Source organism: Lissotriton vulgaris, chromosome 7 (genome assembly GCF_964263255.1).
Source record: "Lissotriton vulgaris chromosome 7, aLisVul1.2, whole genome shotgun sequence".
In the NCBI taxonomy this organism is placed as follows: Eukaryota; Metazoa; Chordata; class Amphibia; order Caudata; family Salamandridae; genus Lissotriton; species Lissotriton vulgaris.
In genome coordinates, this window is record NC_141695.1 from 1,636,457,623 (window position 1) to 1,636,480,397 (window position 22,775).

At 45.7% G+C, this 22,775-nt stretch overlaps 1 protein-coding gene across 4 annotated transcripts in view; it reads right to left on the bottom strand.

The window, feature by feature from the left end:
- Positions 1-22,775, bottom strand: part of ZMYND8 (zinc finger MYND-type containing 8) — a 417,579-nt gene that overhangs the window by 42,393 nt on the left and 352,411 nt on the right. For all 4 annotated transcript variants that reach the window (XM_086932602.1, XM_086932601.1, XM_086932600.1 and 1 more), the window contains 2 exons: positions 15,957-16,196; positions 3,942-4,096 (listed from right to left, as the gene is read on the bottom strand). In XM_086932602.1, the coding sequence (XP_086788728.1) occupies positions 3,942-4,096; positions 15,957-16,196 (395 nt within the window). The remainder of the gene's footprint in view (positions 1-3,941; positions 4,097-15,956; positions 16,197-22,775) is intronic.

A 22,775-nucleotide genomic window follows, 5' to 3' on the forward strand; every position in this document is an offset into this window, starting at 1 on the left:
CTTAAAGCCCTGACTGTACACACTGGGACAGCAAGGTCCGTATACAAATCCACAACAAATGAAATAAATGATCCATTTATGACGTTCTTTGGGTTTGTTAAAAGGGCCCACTGTCCCTCTATAGAGAGCTCTCTCTTGGGATAACTCCCAAAGAACAGGCAAGCGTCTACACTGTAGCTAGGGTTTGAAATTGTTAAAAAACGTAAGGCGCAGGTCGCTATTGTATTCTAGAAAAGTAGACTGAAGTGATACATTAGAAGTGACACTAGACGTACAAAGAGGAACGGTCCGAGGGGGAGATGCAAATGTTTTCTTTCAGCTTGTTGGTATTTCAAAGAGAAGTAAAGCATGGACGGGTGTGAGGGGATTATTGGCTCTGAGGGTGTTTGATGTGTTTGTAGGGCGATGTGTGCAACGATAGATAAACAAAGCAAAGGTAATTCATGTTTTCAGTTCGAGGGCTCCCAGCTCTGAGTTCATGTTGCTATACGATTAATATTCAACATGGATTTTTTTCATACACACTTACTTTTTTAGTACTTGCAAAACAACCTGCAAGCCATTGCCCTCCCCCTTCAGGCATTTGGTGAATGGCATGTCCATCAAGTTTGGTAACATACCAGAGGATTAATTAATGCAAACTAGTTAAAACGTAAAGTACGGTGCCCCTGTAGTGGCCGCCACTCTTATCTTTAAGGTAAAAAAAAAAAGCGGAAACGTTGGGCGGTGTCCCTGAAGTGGGCGCCGCGCTGAGCTTAAAAGTAAAAATAACAAGTGTTAAAGCCGGGATTGATTCCTGGGGGCAGATTTACAAGCCCCCTGCGCCACTTTTGCGTCATTTTTAACATGGGAAAAATGATGCAAAAGTGGCGCAGGGGGCTTGTAAATAAGCCCCCTGGTTTTCTGGTTTCACATTTTACAATTCTGCCACTAGATGCTTTTTTTTACCCCTCCTTCCCGACCGCCACCCTGCTGGCATCAATGCGGCCATCGGTCACACCACAGAACAAACGTTTTGACCCCTGGGAAAATGGTTGCTCGTACCCATGTACTAGATTGACTAACTGGCCCCCGTTCTGCACATTTAAGACTGAAAACCTTGGCTGTCATTTCTTCGTTTACTATAGTCTTCTGTTCCATGATTACGGCAACTTCGGAGCATGAAGTGCACTGCCCAGCTGTTTAGACCAATCCCGTAGGAGGACACATTTTCCACTGTTAATAGAAAAGCTTGAAGATAGTGGATTAGTCAGTACAATGCTTATCTTTCTATTGACTATGGAGTTCTCCTTGTTCATTAGCTGTTAAGCCTCGGAGACTGTACCACAGCTTGGCATTGGCTGGCAAAAGACTTGCTGGTGCTCTCATTGGCTACAGTGTCCTGGCTATTGCACGTTCCCTGGCACAGAATTATGGCTGGTGTATGTCCTAAGAAAGGGATCCCTGATTGTTTTCTGTGTGATTTTGCCTGTTCCCGGGCCTGGGACATCAGGGATTCATTGGTGACCTTTATTATCTGTACCTGCGGTGGTGAGTATTCTCTTCATTAAGACGCCCGAGTTCTTGCGGGTCTCATACACTGCGCAACAGCTCCTGAGGTGCTTTCCACCCCGAGAGCAATCCGGGCTGTTTCCTCACCACGGTTCGTTGCCTCCTGCGGGCCCTCCGTCCCTCCCTCCCGAGCACCTTGTGTGAGCAGGGATCAGGCCGACTGGTCACCTCCTGTTCCAGCAACCCATTTCGGGTGCAGTGCAGCTGCCTGGACCCGCTAAGAGGGTGGTGAGTGTCAATCTTGGGGCAGTCAGACTCCTTCGTCAGCCTCCCCTCTGCAGTTTGGAGTCCCTCAGGCTTCGCTCTCAAACCTCCGTGGTGGGCAGAGCTGGACTGCCACCCTCACACCTACCATACCTCCAAGCCTCAATGGACTTGGTTTAAAGCCCGCTCCGAGGGGCAAGACAACGCGCAGGTGCTAACTGCCAGGGTGTTTTGAGATGCAATGTAAATGAGGGAGTGTTTACACCATCGTGTTAGCAACAACACGTTTTCGTTTGTTAAAGAGCCTGTATCTGTGTGCCTGCGTGTGTGTGTGCGTGCCTGCCTGCGCGCGCGCGTGTGTGTGTGTGTGCGTGCCTGCGCACGCGTGTGTGTGTGTGCGTGCCTGCCTGCGCGCGCGTGCCTGCGTGCATGTGCGCGCGTGTGTGCCTGCGTGCGTGTTCCTGTTCCACCAACGCGAAATCGTGCGCGTTCACGAGGTCAAATCTCCGGCAGGAGAAGCGCGTGACAGTCTGCTGTCCACATTCCCCCAAAAGTGATTACATAAGTTGTCTCGCTCTAGACAGCAAAGCTTCGCTTTGATTTCGTCTAGGCTCGACCTAAAAAACGAGGCAAACAATATCTTTAATTTATCACGAAAGTAGACTGCTCTTTCATGCCGTCTTTAGCCAGGTCATTGAAAGTCCTCAGGTGCACTCGTCTAAATTCAAATTGTGTTTACATCTAATAATCATGGCTAGTGACAGTGTTTTCAATACTGTAACACAGCAGCAGCTCACTGATATTAGTGCAAGTAATCTCTGTGACACCACTGTGACTTATCAGAATGGCAAAGTTTTCAGATGACTGTATTGTGCTTACTTAATTTAATGCATATAAACATATAGCTAAACCTATAACAACCGTGTGCACTGTCTATTTAAAAAAATGTGGAAAAATGCTTGCGACAAAAATTAAATGCGGATATATACAGATAAAATGACAAAAATGAATATGGATAAATACAGACGGAAATGTTAAACAAATAAATACCATAAAACCGGGAGCCCTACTCATGAATAAAGAAGAATTATTTAAAGGCATACAATTATTCAACTAATTTAATTATTTAACTTGCATACATCTGGGCCCAACACTAGATGGCCGGAGAATGTACAGTATGTGCATCTACAGCCACACATGCCTCGAACACCTGGTTACAAAAGGTAAGCAACTTATTCTTCTGATAGATACTTTTACCTGGAGATTCCTCAACTCAATAAATCGCAAAGCAATAAACTTCGAGTGAAGGGTCTGAGGAGAACTCACGAAGAAACCATGCCATATGGGCCATGCTGGCAGGCAACCCTGCTGCACCATGGAGTAGACAATTTAGTTTTTACAATCACTCCAAACAGGAACACTTACCAACAGCATGAAAGATCAGCGTACCCTGATAAAGCATGCCCAGCCACCTACCATAGAAACTAATGGGTACCCGCCACCAGATTATGTATATTGTATACCTAAAAGGCAATACGTTCCAACGTTTTGCTGATTTGTTTTGAAACAACACAACCAGAAAACATCTTGGCACATGCCAACCAACACATAAGAGACAAGCATCAATCATAATGATCTGCCAGTCAAAGATCGCCAAAATGCACAATGCCATACTCAACACCGGGCAGAGGTGGATGGTAACACTCCCACACCATCCAACACTTTCATACGAGAGGCAGAAGACAAGAGCTTGTGCAGTAGGAAAACGTTGGAACACTAACACTTTGGGCTGAGAATAGTAATGTGGAACCAAAATCAAACCACCAGCATGATAGAATGGCTATGAGGCAATTAAGAGTGGCCAAAACTGCAATCCCACCTGAAACTAGGAATAAACAAGGCAAATTGAGGCCAAGAATGGCAAGGCAAATATAAAAACCTCACAGGTAAGGAGATGCCTTGCAAACATGTAGGCAATGAAGGCATGAATAAAGAAATAAGAATACGGAACATCACACAATGCTCGTTTTTGCCAATCATTTATCTTACGTTATAAAGGATTTGTAATGCTGCTGATATAGGTAAAATTTAAAATGAAAGAAAAAAGTGGAACATTTTTCATGTCTTTAAGTGAAATGATTATTTTAAATTTACTGTGCTTTAGAAGACTGAGCAGTAACACTTACTGTAGCACCTTCCTTGTTTTTATCTGAAGGACTGTCTTTTTCTTTTGGTGCATTAGAGGTTTCTGATGGCGATAGCTGCACTGAGCTTGGTTGTACAGGTTTATTTGATACATCTGCACCAGGCTCTGAATCGGGTTCTTGCTGTGTTGCAGTTGCTAGAACAAGAGAGTTTAGAGAGTGAAATTTGAGGCATTATGGACTCATTTAAAAATAAAAAAAATGTTGATGACCGCTCAAATACTGATATTTTTTCTGAAAGCACTATCTGTGGCTCAGCATTACATCTGTGCACATAATGAAGACTAGAAGCTATTGTGTGGTGAGAAGACAGTGGCACAATACTTCGAGAATGGAGCCTACAGTGTGCTGCTTGGTTACCAGAAAACATTTTCACTTCTTCTCTTGGAGAACACAACTGATAAAAAGAAAATTCCATGGCAGACATTAGATATTGCATGAAAATTATTCATCCATCGCTATAGAATCAGATCTACAAGCTAAAGGGGTAAACAAAAGGCATGGTATACTAGGCCTGCCTGTGGAAAGTTGAAGGTGACCCAAAATACGCTACCTATATAGATAAGCAGAAAAGTAATACAATGGCTACTTACCTGTAGGAGTAAGTTTTGCAGCTTGAAGCATTTTCTGAATTTACATGCTGTGGATCTAACAGTCTCTAATAGTTGGGCACCGAATTATCAGTGTAGTCTTTGTTTTTTCTTTTTTTACCTTAGAGGCGTCAAACATTTGGTGTCCTGTCCATCCCTTTGTGACATCAGATGCCCACCAGGGAAGTCCCTTTGCGTGGTAGCCATTTTCAAACTCTTTTTGGCGACTCCGGTCTTTGTTGCAGCTTCCCAGTTTTCTATGTTTTCTTTTAAACCTTCGTGTTCTTCAGCTCATTTTCACGGAGGTACAAGGGGCACATCTGAAAGACCAATTTACTTACCTTTGGTAACAATGTATCAGGTAGACACACATTCTAGCCACAGATTCCTTAACTTAGAATTTCCCCCAGGCGCCAACCTGGATTCGAAGATTTTTCAGCAGTACCTCTACGCTCCGGGGTATGCCGTTGGATGTGCCGCCCCGACGTCATCCACGGATATTACGTCAGTGGAGCCATATAAGTCCCTACCAGCGTGATGATGTCAGTTTTCTACTGTGAAAATGTTTTCACGCCAGAACGCGGAGCAACCACTAAAGCTAGATGTGAGAACAGTGTGCCAAAAAGATCAAAAATTATTTGAAATAAAAATAAATAAGAAATGATGTGAAACATCCGAAATGTACTTTAGTGAAAATACCCAAAAATGAAAATGAAACAAAAGTGAGAGAAAAGTACTCGACCAAAGAAAAGCCCAGCATAAGGGAAGAACCATACCCTTGTATGAGGCAACCAGTAATGAATGTCACAGTAAATGTGAACAATCCTGCAACAGCGAATGTTCGATAATGCACACTAAATACTACCTATTGACAGTATAGAGGCAAGAGACCCCCCAACCAAGGAGATAAAACAATAAGGGGGAAGGGGCAACCCCGACAGTGGAATACAATCAGGGTCCAAGAATGAACATGCATATATGAACCTTCCACCATAATTCAAGAATGGGTGGTGAAAGTAACAGATAACATAGAAGAAGACCTCCTGACGTGGTCAAGGATGGTAAGCAGACCAATCAGTCATTGAGACAGAGACCACTGGCAGAAAGACGAGATGGTGTAACAACCCAACCTGAAATGGCCTCATAGAGCGGGGAGGATGGATGGGAGTTAAGGAATCTGCAGCTAGACTGTGTCTCTACCAGATACATCGTTACCGAAGGTAAGTAACTTGCCCATGAAATAATGCACCAGTAGTAACAACTAGTTTACTACTTTGCAGGTTGCCCCTTTCTGGTCCTGAGGAAGACCCCTCTGTAAGGACTGAACAACCACACTCATTGTTTGGGGTCGAAACATCAATGTTTTCATAGATTTGATACCTGTACTAATTATTTTAAGCCCAGCAGCGGACAAGCACATTGTACATCGACAGTATCGGATTGCTTGGGCTTAGTCTCCTAATAATTATGTTATACAGGTCTTTTTCATTCTAGTAAATATTGTATATTGTGTATATCTTTGTAACGGGGTGGGCTCGCCGACTCACCCCGATAACGATGATGCCACTCCCTCACACTCTTGTCATTCTCAGCAGGCAGACTACTGAGGGACCAACTACGAGGTGGACACTCACATGGACGAAGAGTGTGCATGGTCCTTTAATGAAAGACCAGAGGACGAGCTTACAGGACGACGTGCCGACGTCAAATACGACAGAGCCGAAAGACACAGTGTGTTTCTACACCTGGAGGGAGAAGAGCGTGGAAAGTCGGAAGGGAGAAGAAAGCGAACGGGGAACTACTGAACCAAAGCCCAGAAGATCGGAGGAAGGAGGAGAGTCCCCGGAGACGGTGGAAAAGCCTGGAGGCCAACGTTCCCACGAGCCGCCCAGCCACTCACCCGGGGGAGGTGTGTGGCTACTCCAGGTGCGTGAGAAGATCAGGGGTTGGGTGGGACGGAAGGGCGGAGCCAGTGTAACATAGTGGTATCCCCTTTTCCCTTTACCCGAGCACTACCTGTCCCCGCACTTACACTTGTAAATAGATATCGAGTCACGGGTGGTGGTGCCTTCTCACTCCCTTCCCCTATCACGATTATCTGTGAGACATCGATCTCACCTATTGCTTTCTTTCCTTTCGTTTTGGGTCCTGAGTCTTGAAAGCAAAGACGGACGCAGAGGACCGAAAGCCCGGACGGAGCCCGGACGGCTATGGGAGGATTGATGACAAGCACAGGCATCCGAGGCCCTCACGGAGTCTATCTCCACGGAGACCTATCCCCGTCAGAAAGACTTGTTCAGATTTACTTTTGGCAGCAATACAGCCTACAGTTACAAGAACCCGTCTGTTGCCCTTCTCTTCTGTAACGCTTCCACCCGAACCCGCTACAATCTTTAAATCTCCACCCTTCACATCTCCTTCACCTTACGAGTACCCCCTTGAGCACTTCAGCCACTTTGTCACTATAGAGCAACCTTTGTTACCGCAAATTTATGGAGAAGCATATTGAGTAATACATGCCAATATAAACATTGTGTTGACAATCAAGTTAAACCAGGTCTATCTAAGCTTAATATGTTATAGGCGGTTTGTAACTTTGCAGCAATGATGTGGGATGACGCGTGACCGGCCTGGGCCAGTGAAGGTAAGAACTTTTTAAAAACATTTATTTTAAATTAACCCACCAGCGTGACTATATGTTTCTGAGCCCCTACATGGGAAGTGCTAGTGAAAGCAAACCACAAAACATTTTTGCATGATCAACGTGTCTGGCAAGATCCAACTGCCGACAAGGGAATCCAGGCAGAGTGTGAACTAAGAAAGGGAGGAAAAAGACAAAAAATACTTCCCCATCCCAGATAATGTGGAGTAGGTAATGCTAGAAGAACCAACCAAAATTAAAGATTTTATTTGAAAGAAACAACATGCCCTAAGAGGCACTGGCTGTAAGTCCAAAGGGGAAATCACAGCAAAATGCTTGAAAGGTAACTATACGGGAAAATGCCCTAACAAAGCCAGCCGTAGGGTAATCTAACATTGCTCTGAAAACAGTCTGAATCATCAGAGGAAGGAACGTTACTACTGAGCTATCGTACTCCGTAAAACAAGTCATTCCACAAATGCAAAAACTAAAACTCTAAACAGAGCAAAGATACACCGTTATGGGCTCGTCTAGTTGTAAAGGCCCACAACACTTTGAAAGTACATTTTTTAAAATGTATTTTAGGAGTTTTATATAACGCTAGCTGGACCTGAGGGTATCGGAGTGCCTTACAGCATATACAATTATGTGCAAATACACAATACAAACAGTGTGGTAGAACATGAGGGTTTGAGCCGGGTATAGATCGGACAAAGGAGTGAACGAGCAAAAGAGCGTTTAGGGTGTCGATCAATCAAGACGAGCATCCAAGAGGTTTCGTTCAAACAGGACGGAAGACCAAGTAATTTTCTAGATCCGAGTCAGTGTCCACAGTCACAAAATTACGGTAAGATGGAGAGTGTCTAAGGTGCTTCCTTGTCTCTTATCGGTTCGCTTAAGAGCGGTCTAGGAAGAGGACTTTGAGCAGGTTCTTGAATTTAGGGAATGAGAGGATCGTTCTGATGTGGGGTGGTGGAGTTACAGATTGTTGGGGCGTTTCCAGCGAATGATTTGGCTGCGGTTTTTTACTTACGAGTTATCAGTGGGATGAGTAGTAGTGTTGGAGCTCCTGAGGTTCCTGGTCTGGCCAGCACTTGAGTTTGGCGGCCAAGTATTCCGGTGTGCCTGTGTGCAGGGCTTTATGCATGAGGCAGGCTGTTCTAAAGCTGGCTCGCAATTCAATTGGGAGCCTTTTAAGTTCCCCGAGTGCAGGAGAGATGTGATCGAATTTATCAGATCCTCTGACCATTCTGGTTGCAGCATTAAAGGTTGTTTTCAAGGGGGCTAGGTGCGATTTTGCTGTCCCAGTGAGGGCTGCAATCCCATAGTCAATTCTGGCGAGCACCAGTGCTTGAGTGGCTTGTTGAAGATCCTTGGGGGAGGAAGGGTTTTATTTGGTACAGAAGTTTCAGGTTGAGAAAAGCACTTTGGCGGATCTTGTAATGTGTTTTTTCATGTCCAGTTTCGGTTCTAGGATGATACCTAGAGATTTTACCGAATCCGCCAGGGTGAGGGTACCATTGAGGGAGTCAATGGCTTTGAGCCATTCTTCAATTTGGGGGTTTTCGTCTTCGTTGGAGATGGAGTATTTCCGTTTTCTCTTGATTGAGTTTCAGGTGGTTGATTGTGAGCCAGTGTTGAACCTCTTTGAGCCTGTCATTGAGTCTCTGGATGTTGTCAATGGAGGTGGTTTCCAGATATAGCTGCGTATCATCCGCATATAAGTGGAAAGGGATGTTAGAATTCCTGAGTGTGTGGTAAGGGGTTTAATGTAAATGATGAAAAGCTGAAGGGCGAGAACAGACCCTTTTGGGACACCTCTATTGATGGGGTGAAGGTCGGACTCAAAGTTTTTAATTGTTATTCTATGTGAGCGGTTGGGAGAAAGAAAGAGAACCAGTGGAGGACCGTCTCTTCAAGACCAGCCCTTTCTTGTAGGACCTTGAGGAGCAGATTGTGATCAACTGTATTGAATGCGGCTGATAAGTCTAGGAGGATGAGAAGGCAGCATTGGTCCGAGTCAAGTGACTTGTGTAGATCGTCTATGACATTGAGGATTGTGGGTTGGGTGCTGCAGCCTTTTCTGAAGCCCGATTGATGGGGATCTAGGAGATTGATGCTATCCAGATGTTGGGTCAACTGAAGGAGTACACATCTTTCCAGGATTTTGGACAGAAGAGGTAAGTTCGATACAGGTCTAAATACAACAGGACCGTCTAGAGGGTATTGCAGGAAGACAACAATCAGAGGAAGACCCAGCCGGATCATCAGAAAGAAAATATACCATACAGGAAGAACTCCTGATGCGGTAGTGTAGAATGGCTATACAATAACCAACTAATACCCCACATAGGGTATGTCACATCCTCATAAAAAGGAGGGATCATCTATTGAGACTAGCTCCTAGGCAGAGAAAATGTACCATAAGGGCCATCCAGCTCTACAAGCCATCTGGGCGTTAAAGGCTCAAACCCAGAGACAGAAGATGCAACAGAATAGAAGAGCCACCAGTAACAATCCAAGAAAAGTCGTAACAAAAAGAAGAGTGTCAACAGGAAGCCCCACTGGACTGAGTCCCGACGTCGCAACAGAGCCAGGGCACTCGATCGGCACTGAGGGCGGACCCGCCGGCGAGCTCCCTATCAGAGTCCCTACCACCTCTGTGGGGCCCGAAGGCGTGCCAGGGAGAGGGGTTGACCCAAAGATGGCCTGCAAAGCCCAAAAATAGGCTTCCATCTGGGCCATAGTTGCCCCTTCACCAGGAAATGGCGGATAGGTGGGGGTCGACTGCTGCTGGGCCATCTCCGGTAAAGGCAGGGAAGAACAGGCGTCAGCGTCACAGCTACGCAAGGCTGACAGCCTCCATGACTTTGATTTTTTGTGCTTACCTGTAGAAGGCCAACGGCGTCCACCGGACCGGCTTCGCGATCTGCACCGAGCAGGATCCCCAGAAAAAGTTGGGATCGATGCCGCTTAGACTCCGAACGGGACATCCGGGCGGACAGCACTTTCACCCGGAGCTCCCTCAAGGACTTTGGTTTCAGCCTCTTACAGGCGTCGCACTCTGAGTTGTGGTGCTCGCCCAAACATCACATACAAATGGCGTGCGGATCCGTCGCCAACATCTGCAGCGTACAGGTTTCCTACACCTTAAAGCCCGAAGGCATCTCACACTGTTCCGGACACAAAAAGGCATAAATAAGGCAAAAAACCAAAGGAGGCCTGATGAACCGTTTCTCCTGGATCCACGTTGCAGCACGTAAAAAGACGAAAACCGACGTGAGCGTGGGCGGGGGGGGGGGGATAGGGGACTTATATGGCTCCACTGATGTCATATCGTGGATGACGTCAAGGCGGAACCATCCGCCGCTGTCCCCCGGCACACAGAGGTATTGTTGAAAAATCTCCAGATCCAGGAAAGCTCCTGGGGGAAATGTTATGTTAAGAAATCTACGGCTATTGAGGCACTGAAGACAGAGTTCCAATTGAATGATCGGGAATACTTTCGATATCTTCAGATACGCCATGCCTTGAAGTCTGTTTTCTCAGAGGGTGAGAAGATCCCGGAGTCGTCCCCGCTTGAGGACAGGGTGCTAGACGGTCATGTGCCGGACAGCACTATCTCCTTGATCTATAAAAAAACGTATAAACAATAGGGCTGACCTACTGGTTCAGATCCGTGACTCATGGACCCGGGATGGCTTAGAATTGGAAGACGAGGACTGGCAATCGGCGATCTCCTCTCCTAAGGAGGTTGCGATTCTGGCCCGTCTCAGGTTAGTGCAGCTCAAGATACTCCACAGGACCTACGTTACAGGCCCCCGTCTGGTCAGAATGGGATTTTCTGAAGATGGTTTGAGTAAACGGGGATGCAGGCTGGTTGGGACATTTCTCCACATTCTCTGGGAGTGCCGTGAGGTAACTGCCTTCTGGTATGAGGTGCATAAAATGATGGAGGAGGTCACGGGTATTGCTCTTTTGCCCGAAGCCAGGCGCTGTTTGTTGAATGTGTGGGAGCCAACAGATCACAATACTGCACAGACCCAGTGGGTGACCCTTGGAAACATGATAGCTAAAAGAGACATAGCACAGCTATGGGGGTCCCAGAGACCGCCTACCATTGAAGCATGGAGGGAGAATATGGATTGGGCGATGTTCAGGGAGAAAACAGTTTACGTGGCCCAGGGCCGACCCCGGAAGTGGAACAAGATATGAGGTCACTGGAACAGTTACCGTGGGGGTATCTGCACCCCCCCCCCGTGTTACCCAACGTTCCTACCGAAGAATCATCTTAATGACGCACTGATTTGTTTCACCCCTTCTTTCCCCCCCATTGCCGTTTGCATGATTCTGTATTGTCTTGTTCCTCCCTCGTTTGAACTGGTATTCTGTAAATGTTCTTTATTGCCTTGTTTGTTTATAATTTTCAATAAAAAGAAACAAAAAAAAAAGAAATCTACGGCTAGATTTGTCTATCAGATCCAGAAAATTCTTCATGCTCCAAAACGGGTTCAACTGGTAAGTAGCCATTTATTTTCTGCGGCGTGAATCTTTTGCAAGGCTGATGTAAGGTTTATGTAACAATATTCTCCCCTCTTGGGAGGCTGGGTTGAAATAATTTATTGAAAGCAATTAGTTGCCTAAGTACTTTCCGCCCCACCTATACCTCGGTTTGCTTGGATATCCACACTATAGCGTTTTAAGAAGGTGTGTACAGAAGACCACGTGACTGCCGTAAATGCTAGCGGGACACATTTTTTCCTTGTTGAGAGCGCTCTCGGTCTCTGTACTATCACCATGCCAGCTGTTTTGTAACATGTCTGGATTGTTTAGACTATATACCTTTCAATGATCATTTTGCTGACCAATGAGCGTTTGTTTGCTGACACAAAGGAAATCAAGAATTGGTTTGCTTTCAACATTGGCTTTGTTTCTTGTAAGTAGCATACAATAATCCCCTGTAGGAAAGTGGCCCTTCTTGTCATTGTCACCCCCACTTTTTGCCACTGATACTGATGTTTTTCAACTGATGTGCACTGGGTCACTGCTAACCAAGGCCCCAGTGCCAGTGCTCTGTCCCTAAAACAAAGACATGCTCAATTGTTCACCAATTGGCAAGAACGCTGGTACTCCTGTAAGTCCCTAGTAAATGATACCCCTGGTACCCAGGGCATAGGTACTAAAGAGGGTCCCTAAGAGCTGCAGCATGTATTATGCCACCCTAAGGGACCCACACACAAACTGCATGCAGCCTACCATTGTCGGAAGCATGAAAGTGTACAAACCCTTGTTAAAACACGGCACAGCACACTTCATGTGTGCCATACCCAAGTACAATGACTTTATTATATGTAAGCTACCAAAACAGCAGGCCTTGTAGTATATACTTTCTTGCACTCCCCTCAACACCCCAAATTCATTATTTAGGTGGCCCCCCGGACAGTAGGATCCCAAATTCGTCTACTGGGAACTGAAGAACCAAGAAGAGCCGAAAATACGAGAACTGTGGACCAGCACTGAAATTGGCACCAAACCAAGCCTGCCGGCTACTGTCCCGACAATTGCAAAGACCCAACTTGTCCAGCAGCTGTACATACTCCTGAAGCTTTGGAGGGCTGCCAACTCTTCGATTACCAGTCAGCAACTCCTGTTATGTGGAGGAACCAGACTTAGCAAAACATGTCTCCTTAAAGAGGCCACTTTCCAAAGCTGTTTGCCTGCTGAGGTAACCTCCTCTAGCCCTGACGTGTTTGAAATTGCCTTGCCCTCATGAATGAGCCTCTTTGCCCTGCTTTAGTCTACTCTAGGAGGAGTTAATTCAGCTCGTCCACATCTCTGCTTTGACCATATCTATTAAGGAGAGCATTAGAGTTGACCATTTTCCATTGGTCGGACGCAACCTCTCTATCTTTTGCCCCATGTCCAACATCCTGTGCTCTTGCTCTCTGTCTAGTGGAGGGCTCATGATCAAACTGACCTTTGCCTGTGGCATTATCTGCGTAGAAGAGCTCCTTTTCCACCTTTTGGGGCTCAAGATCCACTTGCATCATGTCTTGTTGAAATTCTCGGAATGCAATATCCCTTGTTTGAATCATCAAACTCCCTTTCTTTCTGTCTCGCTACCTCTTTGTTCGACGACAAGTATTTATCTCTTCCTCTTCCACACCAAGGCTTTCTTCTATAGGAGCTGTTTGGTTTGCTCCTCCTGCACTCTAGATAACATTCTGTAGTCAAGGGTAGGTCTGAGGATTAACCACTAATGGCATCTTTCAGTCTCAACACATGGATTTCCTTTTCTATGTGCTTACCATCGATGAAATGTCTTCCAGTTTTGAGTCCTAATGTTTCGGGCGGTCCGGCTCCCTTATGTTACAAGGAATATTTCGGTTTCGCTATCCTAGGGTAACTTCTTCGCTGCCTTTTCCCACACCATTTTGACAACCTCCTTTGCAGCAGGATCTTCTACCTGCACCACCTCGTACTCTCGAATAGCCCAAAGTCCTTCAACAATGTTTTTTATGACATTGCCATGATGTAATGAGCCTACCTTGGTTTCTCGCTCTTCTGTAGGGTCTTGGGTTGAAACTATATGTAACAGCCTTATAAATTCGTGGTTGCACAGTAGACAAAGGTTAGAAACCTGGTGGGTGACTTTCTGTGCAAACTGGTGAACTGGGCCGGTACCACCTTGTAGTGCATCTCTTCGTCAGGTATGTAAAAACAACTTAATAATGTAATAAAACTTAATAAGGTAATGAAAGCACTGTCCAGATTAAACAGGACCGACCACAAGTTTAAACCAGCCTGGATAGCAAAGAGTGGATATAAATAAAAAAAGGCCTCGCTAAGAGGGGCTAGGATATTATTAAGTGGGTATACGAATTTAGAACACAAGCATTTGCATTACTGCAACTTGGCGTACCATGGACATTTTAAGAGTTTTCCACTGCTCAATTCGGTTAGATAATTGCTTAATAGCTGGTTCAAAGTGATCACTATCTTCGTCTTTTTGAATTCAGATTCACAGATAATGGACAGAACATTCCAGTAATTTGAGGAGGAGGTCGAGCTATGAGTATTGTGCGGTCGGAGTAAAACAATGATCTCAGATTTCCCCAATGAACATGGACAGCTAAGAGATGGCCAAAGAAAACAATTTCAATGAGAACCAGAGAGATGTTGAAGTTCAGATTCTGTATGAAGAACATGATGGCATCCGCATATAGTGACAAAATTAATCATCTTTCATCGAAGGCGATGCCTCTACAAGAGGGGTGTTCTCACAAGCAACATGCCAGGCAAGTAAATAGCAAACAGAAAGGATGGAGAGATACAACTCTGCCCAGTCCCCCCTACTGATGTGGAAACCAGAGGACAGACATTGGTTTACAAACATTTTAGCAGTGGGTTCAATCACATAGCGCAAGTCCAGGCTCCCATTTTCTCAAGGGTGGTAATTAACAAATGCCTCTACAATGAGTCGTATGTTTTTTCTGCATCTAGCGAGATTGAGACAGCACCAATTTCAGGTCAGGTTTGGATAAGGAGCACAACGAAAGTGCACAGGTTGTACAACATGGCTCTGCTGGTTTGAAAATCTTGCCTGATCAGTCAGGTAAGAACGATTTGTCAATTAGTGGCAGGAGTTTATGGTTGACATTTATCTCTTAGGTTTTTTTAATACAGATTTAGGAGCAAAAGGGGCAATAAGGAATATATTCTGTGACTTCTTTGCCAGGTTTAAAGTGTAAGATTATGACAGCCTCCCTATCTGAAAGGGGTAAGGCACCACATTTAGAGCCTCATTCTAAACTACAAGCAGATCAGGAGGTTCTTTGTAAGGCCACTGTGCCACTCACTTGCCAGTCCATCTATTCCTTTTTTTTTTTAATCTCAGGAATTTCTAAGGGCCCGGAAACTGGAATGCGGAATGTGTGTCAATCCATGCCAGTAACATTCCATAAGTAAAATTACTGCTGTGGTGAGGTATTCTATGAGGTGTATGGGTTGGCACAGTAGGGGACACAGATATTAAGGATCTTGTCATTGTAGATGACCATGCCTCCTTCAGGCTTGCTAAGAAGCTGGTTATTTGTCTGTCACATAGCTTGTCAGAGAAACCAAGCAAGAGTCTTACCTGAACACTCGAAGCCCGCAATGACAGGTCATCACGTTTGCCCAGAAACAGCCCCTGATGGTCAGCCACTTCCCTGAAAAGCAACTGATGCGGACTGATGGCAACTAAACTGTCTGAATCAAGTGTGTTACTATATGTTTCTTTTAGTGGATTTAAAGATTTTCAATTTGCAATAGTTTTATTCTAATGAATTTCAGGACACCGACACGTTTGGAAAGTGAAATGCCACAAATATATGCTTTGGGAGTCGCCCCGGATGTGGAATGCTCAAGTCCCGGTCCAGTATTTATTTTAAATTAATCTTAGATGGGGTATGTATCACAAAATACAGACCGCAACAAAAATGCTTCAGATGTATTAATGTCTTCAATGCAATTTATGCTTCAATTTTGTAATGTTAATCACTTCTAAGTCATTATGTCATTGCATACGCTTTATGACACTACAACAAAAATTGTAATAGAAAGTGATAGATTAGCAAAGAACAATAATAGGTTTCATAAAGAGCCATAGGTGTGATTTGAACAAAGTAAGATGAAAGCTGCAAATTCTACAAAAAAGATAATAGGCATAAGGGCTGTACTTTACAATAGGTTCATTTCTTATCATTTCCCCTCTTTTCGGCTTACCTGATTGAGTACAGGATTTCATATGTTCTGGCCAGTGTGCCTGCTGGCAAGGGTAATCACAGTAGCTAGTATTCCAGCAGCAATAAAAGATTGCCTCCTTTTTACAGTTTGCACACCACTGTTTCTTCTTGGTTTCATCTACAGACTGTTGTTTCTCCATCTCCGTCTGCTTCTTTACCTCAGCTATTAGGCGATCACGTTCTTGCTCCAGACTCTGACGCATCTCTGCCATCGTTAGTTCTGAGAAAATAAAAAAAATGCATGTTGTACTGAAAAAGCACACTGCAATAAAACATTAATTCATTATATTATTCTTTTGCTACAAATAAAGGCATGCAAAGACAAATGCAAATTAATTATTTTTCACAAATTATAACATTCTAATCCCACAAAAAAAGGTATTTGGGAATTCAGGTCTGAAGGTTGACTAAGCCTCCCCTCCTTTTTCTTCAACCCTCTCCCGGGAGAAATAACGTTTTGTAATCCTTAGGGAAAAAATTATTTTCGATCTCTCAGGACTCCTGAATACAAATAGTGTTAAAAGATCCAATAAATTGGAGCCACATATCAGCCAATTTGGCGGCTAAACCTGCCACATTCCAGGAAATAACCATTATATTTTCACCAATTACCTGGTTATAATTTGAAAACTGAACTGTGGGGCCCACCAATGGACTAATAGGCCCAGTCCTGCTTGAGCGACTAAACGAGTGTCCTGCGTTTACACAAGACAAGATCTCCCTATTCACCAGTCTCTGTGTGTGTCGGTGGTTCTATAGGAATAACACTAACTGTGCTTTTACCATTGCTCTTTCTATATAATATATAAAGTAATCAGGCAACATTATAACATAAGTACACATAATAACATTTCTTCTGCATCATATGGCGATTATGATGTGCAAAAACTATTTGCACATCATAATCCCCATAGCCTAAAGCTTGCTCTTACCCCATCACCCAAACAACAGTATCCGTCACAAAATCAACAGACTGATGGATCTGAACGAATGGTGAAGCAGGAACGAACAATTCATTGTGACAGGATCATGTTTAGGTATTTCAGTAACCTAGACCAAGCGCATAACCTTGGGGGATTCTCGATTAAATCTTGACACATTTTACCTGGAACACTTCTGACAGATACAATACAACCATTCTAACATTCCATGAAGAGAAAATCAGCAAGTTGTCGCCATTAAAGGACATCACCACCCCCCTCCCACTCCCCAGGTGCGAGTCTAATACCTATACTTGCATATTACAGCCCATTTCCATGCCCATAAACAGTATTTTGAGCAGCTCTCTCCACGAGACCGGTTATGTTTATTTGTGAAGCGCACAATCAACCGGAACAGTATCCTGGTGCTGAGGAGGTGGGAGTCTAGCCACGCCTAGGGCGACCAGGAAAAAATATTCGAAGAGTCAAGTCTTCAGCTTCTTGCAGAACTCAAGCACAGAGGTGGAGGAGGCTCTAATGTGTACTGGCAGGTCACACAGGCTTAAGGAGCGAGTTAGAAGGCCTGACCGCCAGACTAGGTTCTGCCTATGTATGGGAGTCCAGCTGAGAGGAGGTGGCTGGATGGTTTTTGAAAGGGAGGTGTCTTTTGAGGCAGATACAGTGTAGTACTTTGAAGTTATGAATGTGGAGTTTGAACTGGGTTCGTAAGTGTCTAGGGCAGCCAGTGGTACTCCTTGAGGTGCATTGTAACATTTAGGCAGCTTGGGAGGATGAATGTGAAACTGGTTGCTGAGGTCTGGATGGTTTGCAGTCGTTTGGTGAGTTGTTTGCTGATCCTGGTGCAGAGGGTGAACCTGAAGTCCAGTTTGCTTGTGAAGAGTTTGATGGCTTGGCGGGTTCTGGTCAAGAGCCATCTGAACATTTTCTTCAGCATCTTCAAAGTGTGGAAGCAGAAATCTGTAAAGGCAGTGACTTGGACAATCCTGTTGAGTTTGCTCTTGATCGTTAGGTTCTTGGAGAGGGTGGTGAGTGCAATTCTTAGTTCAGTCGGCCACCAGGTGGAGTGCCTTGGTGAAGTGTTCTTCCAGAATATCAAGACTACCACCATGTCGATGTTGAGTGTGAGGCAATCCTTCATCCAGTTAGTAAATTTGCAGGTAGTGGACTTCTTCCAGTTGTTGGGTGTCGAATCCAAGAGGGAAAGCATGATTTGGTTGTTGCCGTCGTGTGAAAGGATGTCGATGTCGTGGGTGCAGATGATAACATTTGTGTGGACGATGCTCTTTAGTGAGATCATTAATATGTTGAAGATTGTAAGGCTGAGTCTTGATCCTTCCAGTGCCCCTAGGTGCTAGGTTGATAACTTGATTCCGTATGTTGTACAACACGGTATATGAGTCAGAAAGTTTGTATCTATTTAATAACGGGAAAAATCGTGATCCAAATGTTTATTAAAATGATGGACCTCTCACCCTTTTGTGAGGGCGTCGCAGCGGTAATTACACGACGTCTAAGTAGAGTAATCTGTAGACGTAGGTAAAGGAGCAATTAAAGTTCTCCTTATTCGTGGGTCACTCCTCGCAATTTGGTCAAAGGGGGCCACAATGGATGGTAAAGTCGTCAGGTAGATGAATCTATTTCGGTCCGCCTGGTTCAAAGAGTCAATCCGCCGTCAGTCCGCAAATCTGCAATCTGACTCATATACCGTGTTGTACAACATACGGAATCAAGTTATCAACCTAAGGGATTTACAATATGTACTACCCACTGTCCTGATGATGGTCTTGAAGAGTTGTCCATAAAGACCGAAACGTCGACCCTCAGCTTTATCCAAAAGAAACTTCTGTTAATCTTTATTTTTGGATAGGCGTCATACAGGCTTTACAGAGATCTTGATTTGTTTTCAGATACCTATCCTGTATTCCTGTTTAGCATATTTCCTTCTGCATTGTATATTTCCCTTTATGACCCAATTTTGATAAAATTCATTTCTTTGCCTATACACATGTCTATTTGTTTTTTGTCACTGTCTTGTTGTTAAGTATTGTCAAGTTCAATTCAATTATAAGTGTATGAATGTTTTTTAATTGATCTGGAATTAATTTCACTCAGGACAATTAAGTTACCTGTATTCAACTTAGTTTCATAACTAATTCAATCCATCTAGAAAACAAACTCCTTTGGAGGCAATTTTACCCTTTCTATCTAGTTTTACCAGGAGCAGGGTGCTGGAGAGGTTGGTATCTGGTGCTACGGAGAAGGGGGCCCACCTGAAAAGAGGCTGAACGGGCAAGTTCGAGGGTTTCCAAACGGGGGCGCAGGTTGCGAAAAGTCTTGGAGCATGGGGGCATAGCTGGTTCGTTGAGAGCAGAGTGGTTAGTTCGGCATGCAAAGATACACCTCGCTGTCAGGGACAAACAGCAGAAAGATGAGAAATCAAGGCAGCTGGGCTACTCTTAAAGTGGGTCTCAGTGATGCTGATGTCTCACGATGGCTACTTGGTCCTGGTGCAGTGAGAATCCGGAATGAACTTTCACTGTTGGTGTTTAGTGCAGGGCATCCGGTACCCCAGTGGTTGGTACTGCACAGCTCTGGTTGGTCCTGGTGTCTTCACACTCAGTGTGGAGACCAATCTAACCTTCCAGAGAACGAATATCTTCTCCTGGTCACCTGCAGCGTCAGTCAGGCCGGGGAGCTGCATGGCTGTGGACCGGACTCTGATTGTAGGTGCCTGCGGACTGCAGGTGAGTAGCTCATCTACTCCAAGGGAGACTTTTGGTGTTTGCTGGCAGGCTACCCAAGGCTTTGGTAGTGCTCCACTTGCAGGATGAGTCACTCTGTCGCAACTGTCCAGAGAGGGCTGAGGATGGCAGGGCTTCGCACCAATGTCCGAATTCTGTTACAGTTCTCCCCAGGCAGTGACTCTTTTTCTTCCTCCTTTTAATCGGTCAAATCTGAGTTCTTGGGCTCAGGGGTGCTACCTAAATACTCAATTTAGGGACATAATGGGGGAGTGAGAGGTAGTATCCAATGAGCTACCTACCTTGAGGGTGTCTACACCCCCTATAGGACCACTTTCTGTAGGAAGTGGGCATAACCCTGACACTAGAAGGCTAATACCTGCCAAAACAACATGGGGAATCTGAAAAGTGGGGTACACATCAACTGCCCTGTCCTTGGGGTGGTGCTGGCTGGATGTGGGCACACCTCCTAATCTAACACATTTTCCTGCCTGCATTACTGCCAAAAAGTGGGGTCAGGAGGGTGGGCATCTCCACTATCTGGAGAAACCCGGGGTAGCAAAACTAAGGCTGCAGCAGGCTTTGAAGCTTCCTGCCCTGGAATTTCTATCCTGCTTGGAGGAGATGTGAACACCTCCGCCCAGAGCAGGCGTTGTTCCTTTCCACCAAGAGCGAAGGCTCTCAACTCAGGAGGTCATAAACCTGTCTATGGTGGCTGGCTGATCGAGATCAGTCAGTCAACACACTAGTAGTCATTCGATTTTCAGGGGGCACCTCTAAGGTGCCCTGTGTGTGCATTTATTAATAAATACAGCATCAGTGTGGGTTTACGAAGACGAGGTGTTTGGTACCAAACACCTTGGGGTACAGTGAAGCTATCATATAGCTGGGGAACTCTTAATGAACAGTGTCCAGCCATGTATTTGTTATGGCTTCCAAGGGCACTGGTAATATCTATGGGTGAACTTCAATATCACCGGGGCATATCCACTCTCACAAATAAGTCCTCACATGGGTACAGTGCACCCTTCCTTAGGGCTACACGGCCTGCCGTAGGGGTGACTTACCCATACCCCATGTTGTGCTGGCAGCATGGCGCCAAGAGATGTGTGCCATGTCAACTTTTCAGTATTCTCTGAACCAAGACACGCCGGCAGCAATGGCAGTTTGCATGAGCTTGGAGAGGGATCTTTTAGGGTGCCACAATTTGTGCTGCAGCCCTTAGGGACCCTCTTTAGGTCCAATGCCCTAGGTACCAGGGGTACCATTTACTAGGGACTTACACGGGATCCCAAAGGGTTTGCCAATTGTGGAACATTTGTACGGTTTAGGGAAAGAACAATGGTGCTGGGGACCTGGTAGGCAGGAACCAAGCACAATTTCCGTCAAAATTACACCAAATACCAGGCACTTTCCTACAGCTTCCATGTGTCTGGGAGGGTCGCAAATGAGATGAAGGTTTTCAGGATAGGTGGGAGAGCTATGCTGATGGGTTTAAGTCCTCTGGTGAAGACCTGGTAGGGGTCCAATGGGGCCCAGAGTGGAAGGACTGCATGGTAACAACTGTTTATTTTATGGTGATAGCAGACCATGTGGTCAAGGATGTTTCCCTGCTTTAAATGGGGAGTCAAGTTGCAATATGGGTATAGTTATGTTATGTTATGTTACGTGGATTTGTACTGCGCACAGCTGCCCCAGCTAAGGGGCGTCCTGGCGCATGGCAAGATAACACGCAACAGCCACAAGAAACACAACAGCTAAAGAAAAGGAACCAGGTTAAAATAAGAAAGTTTTAATAGCCTTGCGAAAGGAAAAAAGATCCTCCAACAACCGAATCTCCACCGGAAGGGAGTTCCACAGTTCGGCTGCTTTGACCCGGAAGGAACGACCACCAACACGGCACAGCTTGTATCTGGGGGTGATAGTAAGAGCTTGGCCCAGAGATCTCAGAGGCCGAGTGGGGACATACCAGGACAGGAGGTCCATAAGTATTTGAGGAGCCGTACCATTTAGAATCTTGAAGGCTAGACACAGTACCTTGAATTGGATTCTAGCCCTGACTGGCAACCAGTGCAACGCTTTCAAAGTACTGGAAACAGGGCAGGATCTAGGAAGACCAACGATTGCTCTAGCGGCAGCGTTCTGCACGCGCTGGAGGCGGGTGACTTCGGCCAGGTTAGCGCCCACCAGGAGAGAGCTGGCATAATCCAGGCGTGATATAACAGTCGCCTGTATTACCAACTGCCGGGTGCGAGGGTCGAAGAACTTCAGGACTGAACGCAGAGCCCGGAGGATTCCAAAACAGCAGGCAGCCGTTTTCTTCGTGTGCCCCACAAAACTGAGAGTGGGATCCATCCACACTCCCAAGTTTTTCAATTCCGTCACCGGAAGAGGGGCCGACCCAAGCTCCGAAGGCCACCACCTATCCCCCCCAGAGATCCGCCCTTCTACCGACGATCATGATCTCGGTTTTCTTCGCGTTGAGCTGGAGACAGTTGGCCTTCATCCAGCTTGCCACTGCCCTAAGTCCACTCTGAAACCTGGGGGCATCATAGTCCGCATCCCCGCTGATCGTAACCGCTAGCTGGGTGTCGTCGGCATATGACACCATGGTCATACCCCACTGCCTGACAACCTCAGCCAGCGGTCTCACGTATAGATTAAACAACGTGGGGCTCAGCGAGGATCCCTGCGGCACTCCCTGTTTCAGAGGATGGAACTTGGACTGGAACGGTGGCACCGCGACGCTGAAGAAACGACCATCGAGGAAGGACCGGAACCACTGGAGGGCGGATCCCCCCCACTCCTATCTCCTCCAGGCGATGCAACAGGATAGGATGAGAGACAGTATCAAAGGCGGCGCTTAGATCTAATAATACAAGCGCCGCCGTCTGTCCTGCATCCATCACTGTGCGAAGATGTTCAGCCATGGTGAGAAGGGCGGTCTCCGTGCTGTGTCCAGCACGGAACCCGTTCTGGGTGGGGTCTAAGATGTTAGCTCGAATGAGGTGGTCGGAGAGAACCTTGTTCACATGGGCCTCCACGACTTTGGTCGGCCAAGGGAGCAGGGAAATAGGCCGATAACTTTCCAGCTTTTCCGGGTCCAAAGAGAGTTTC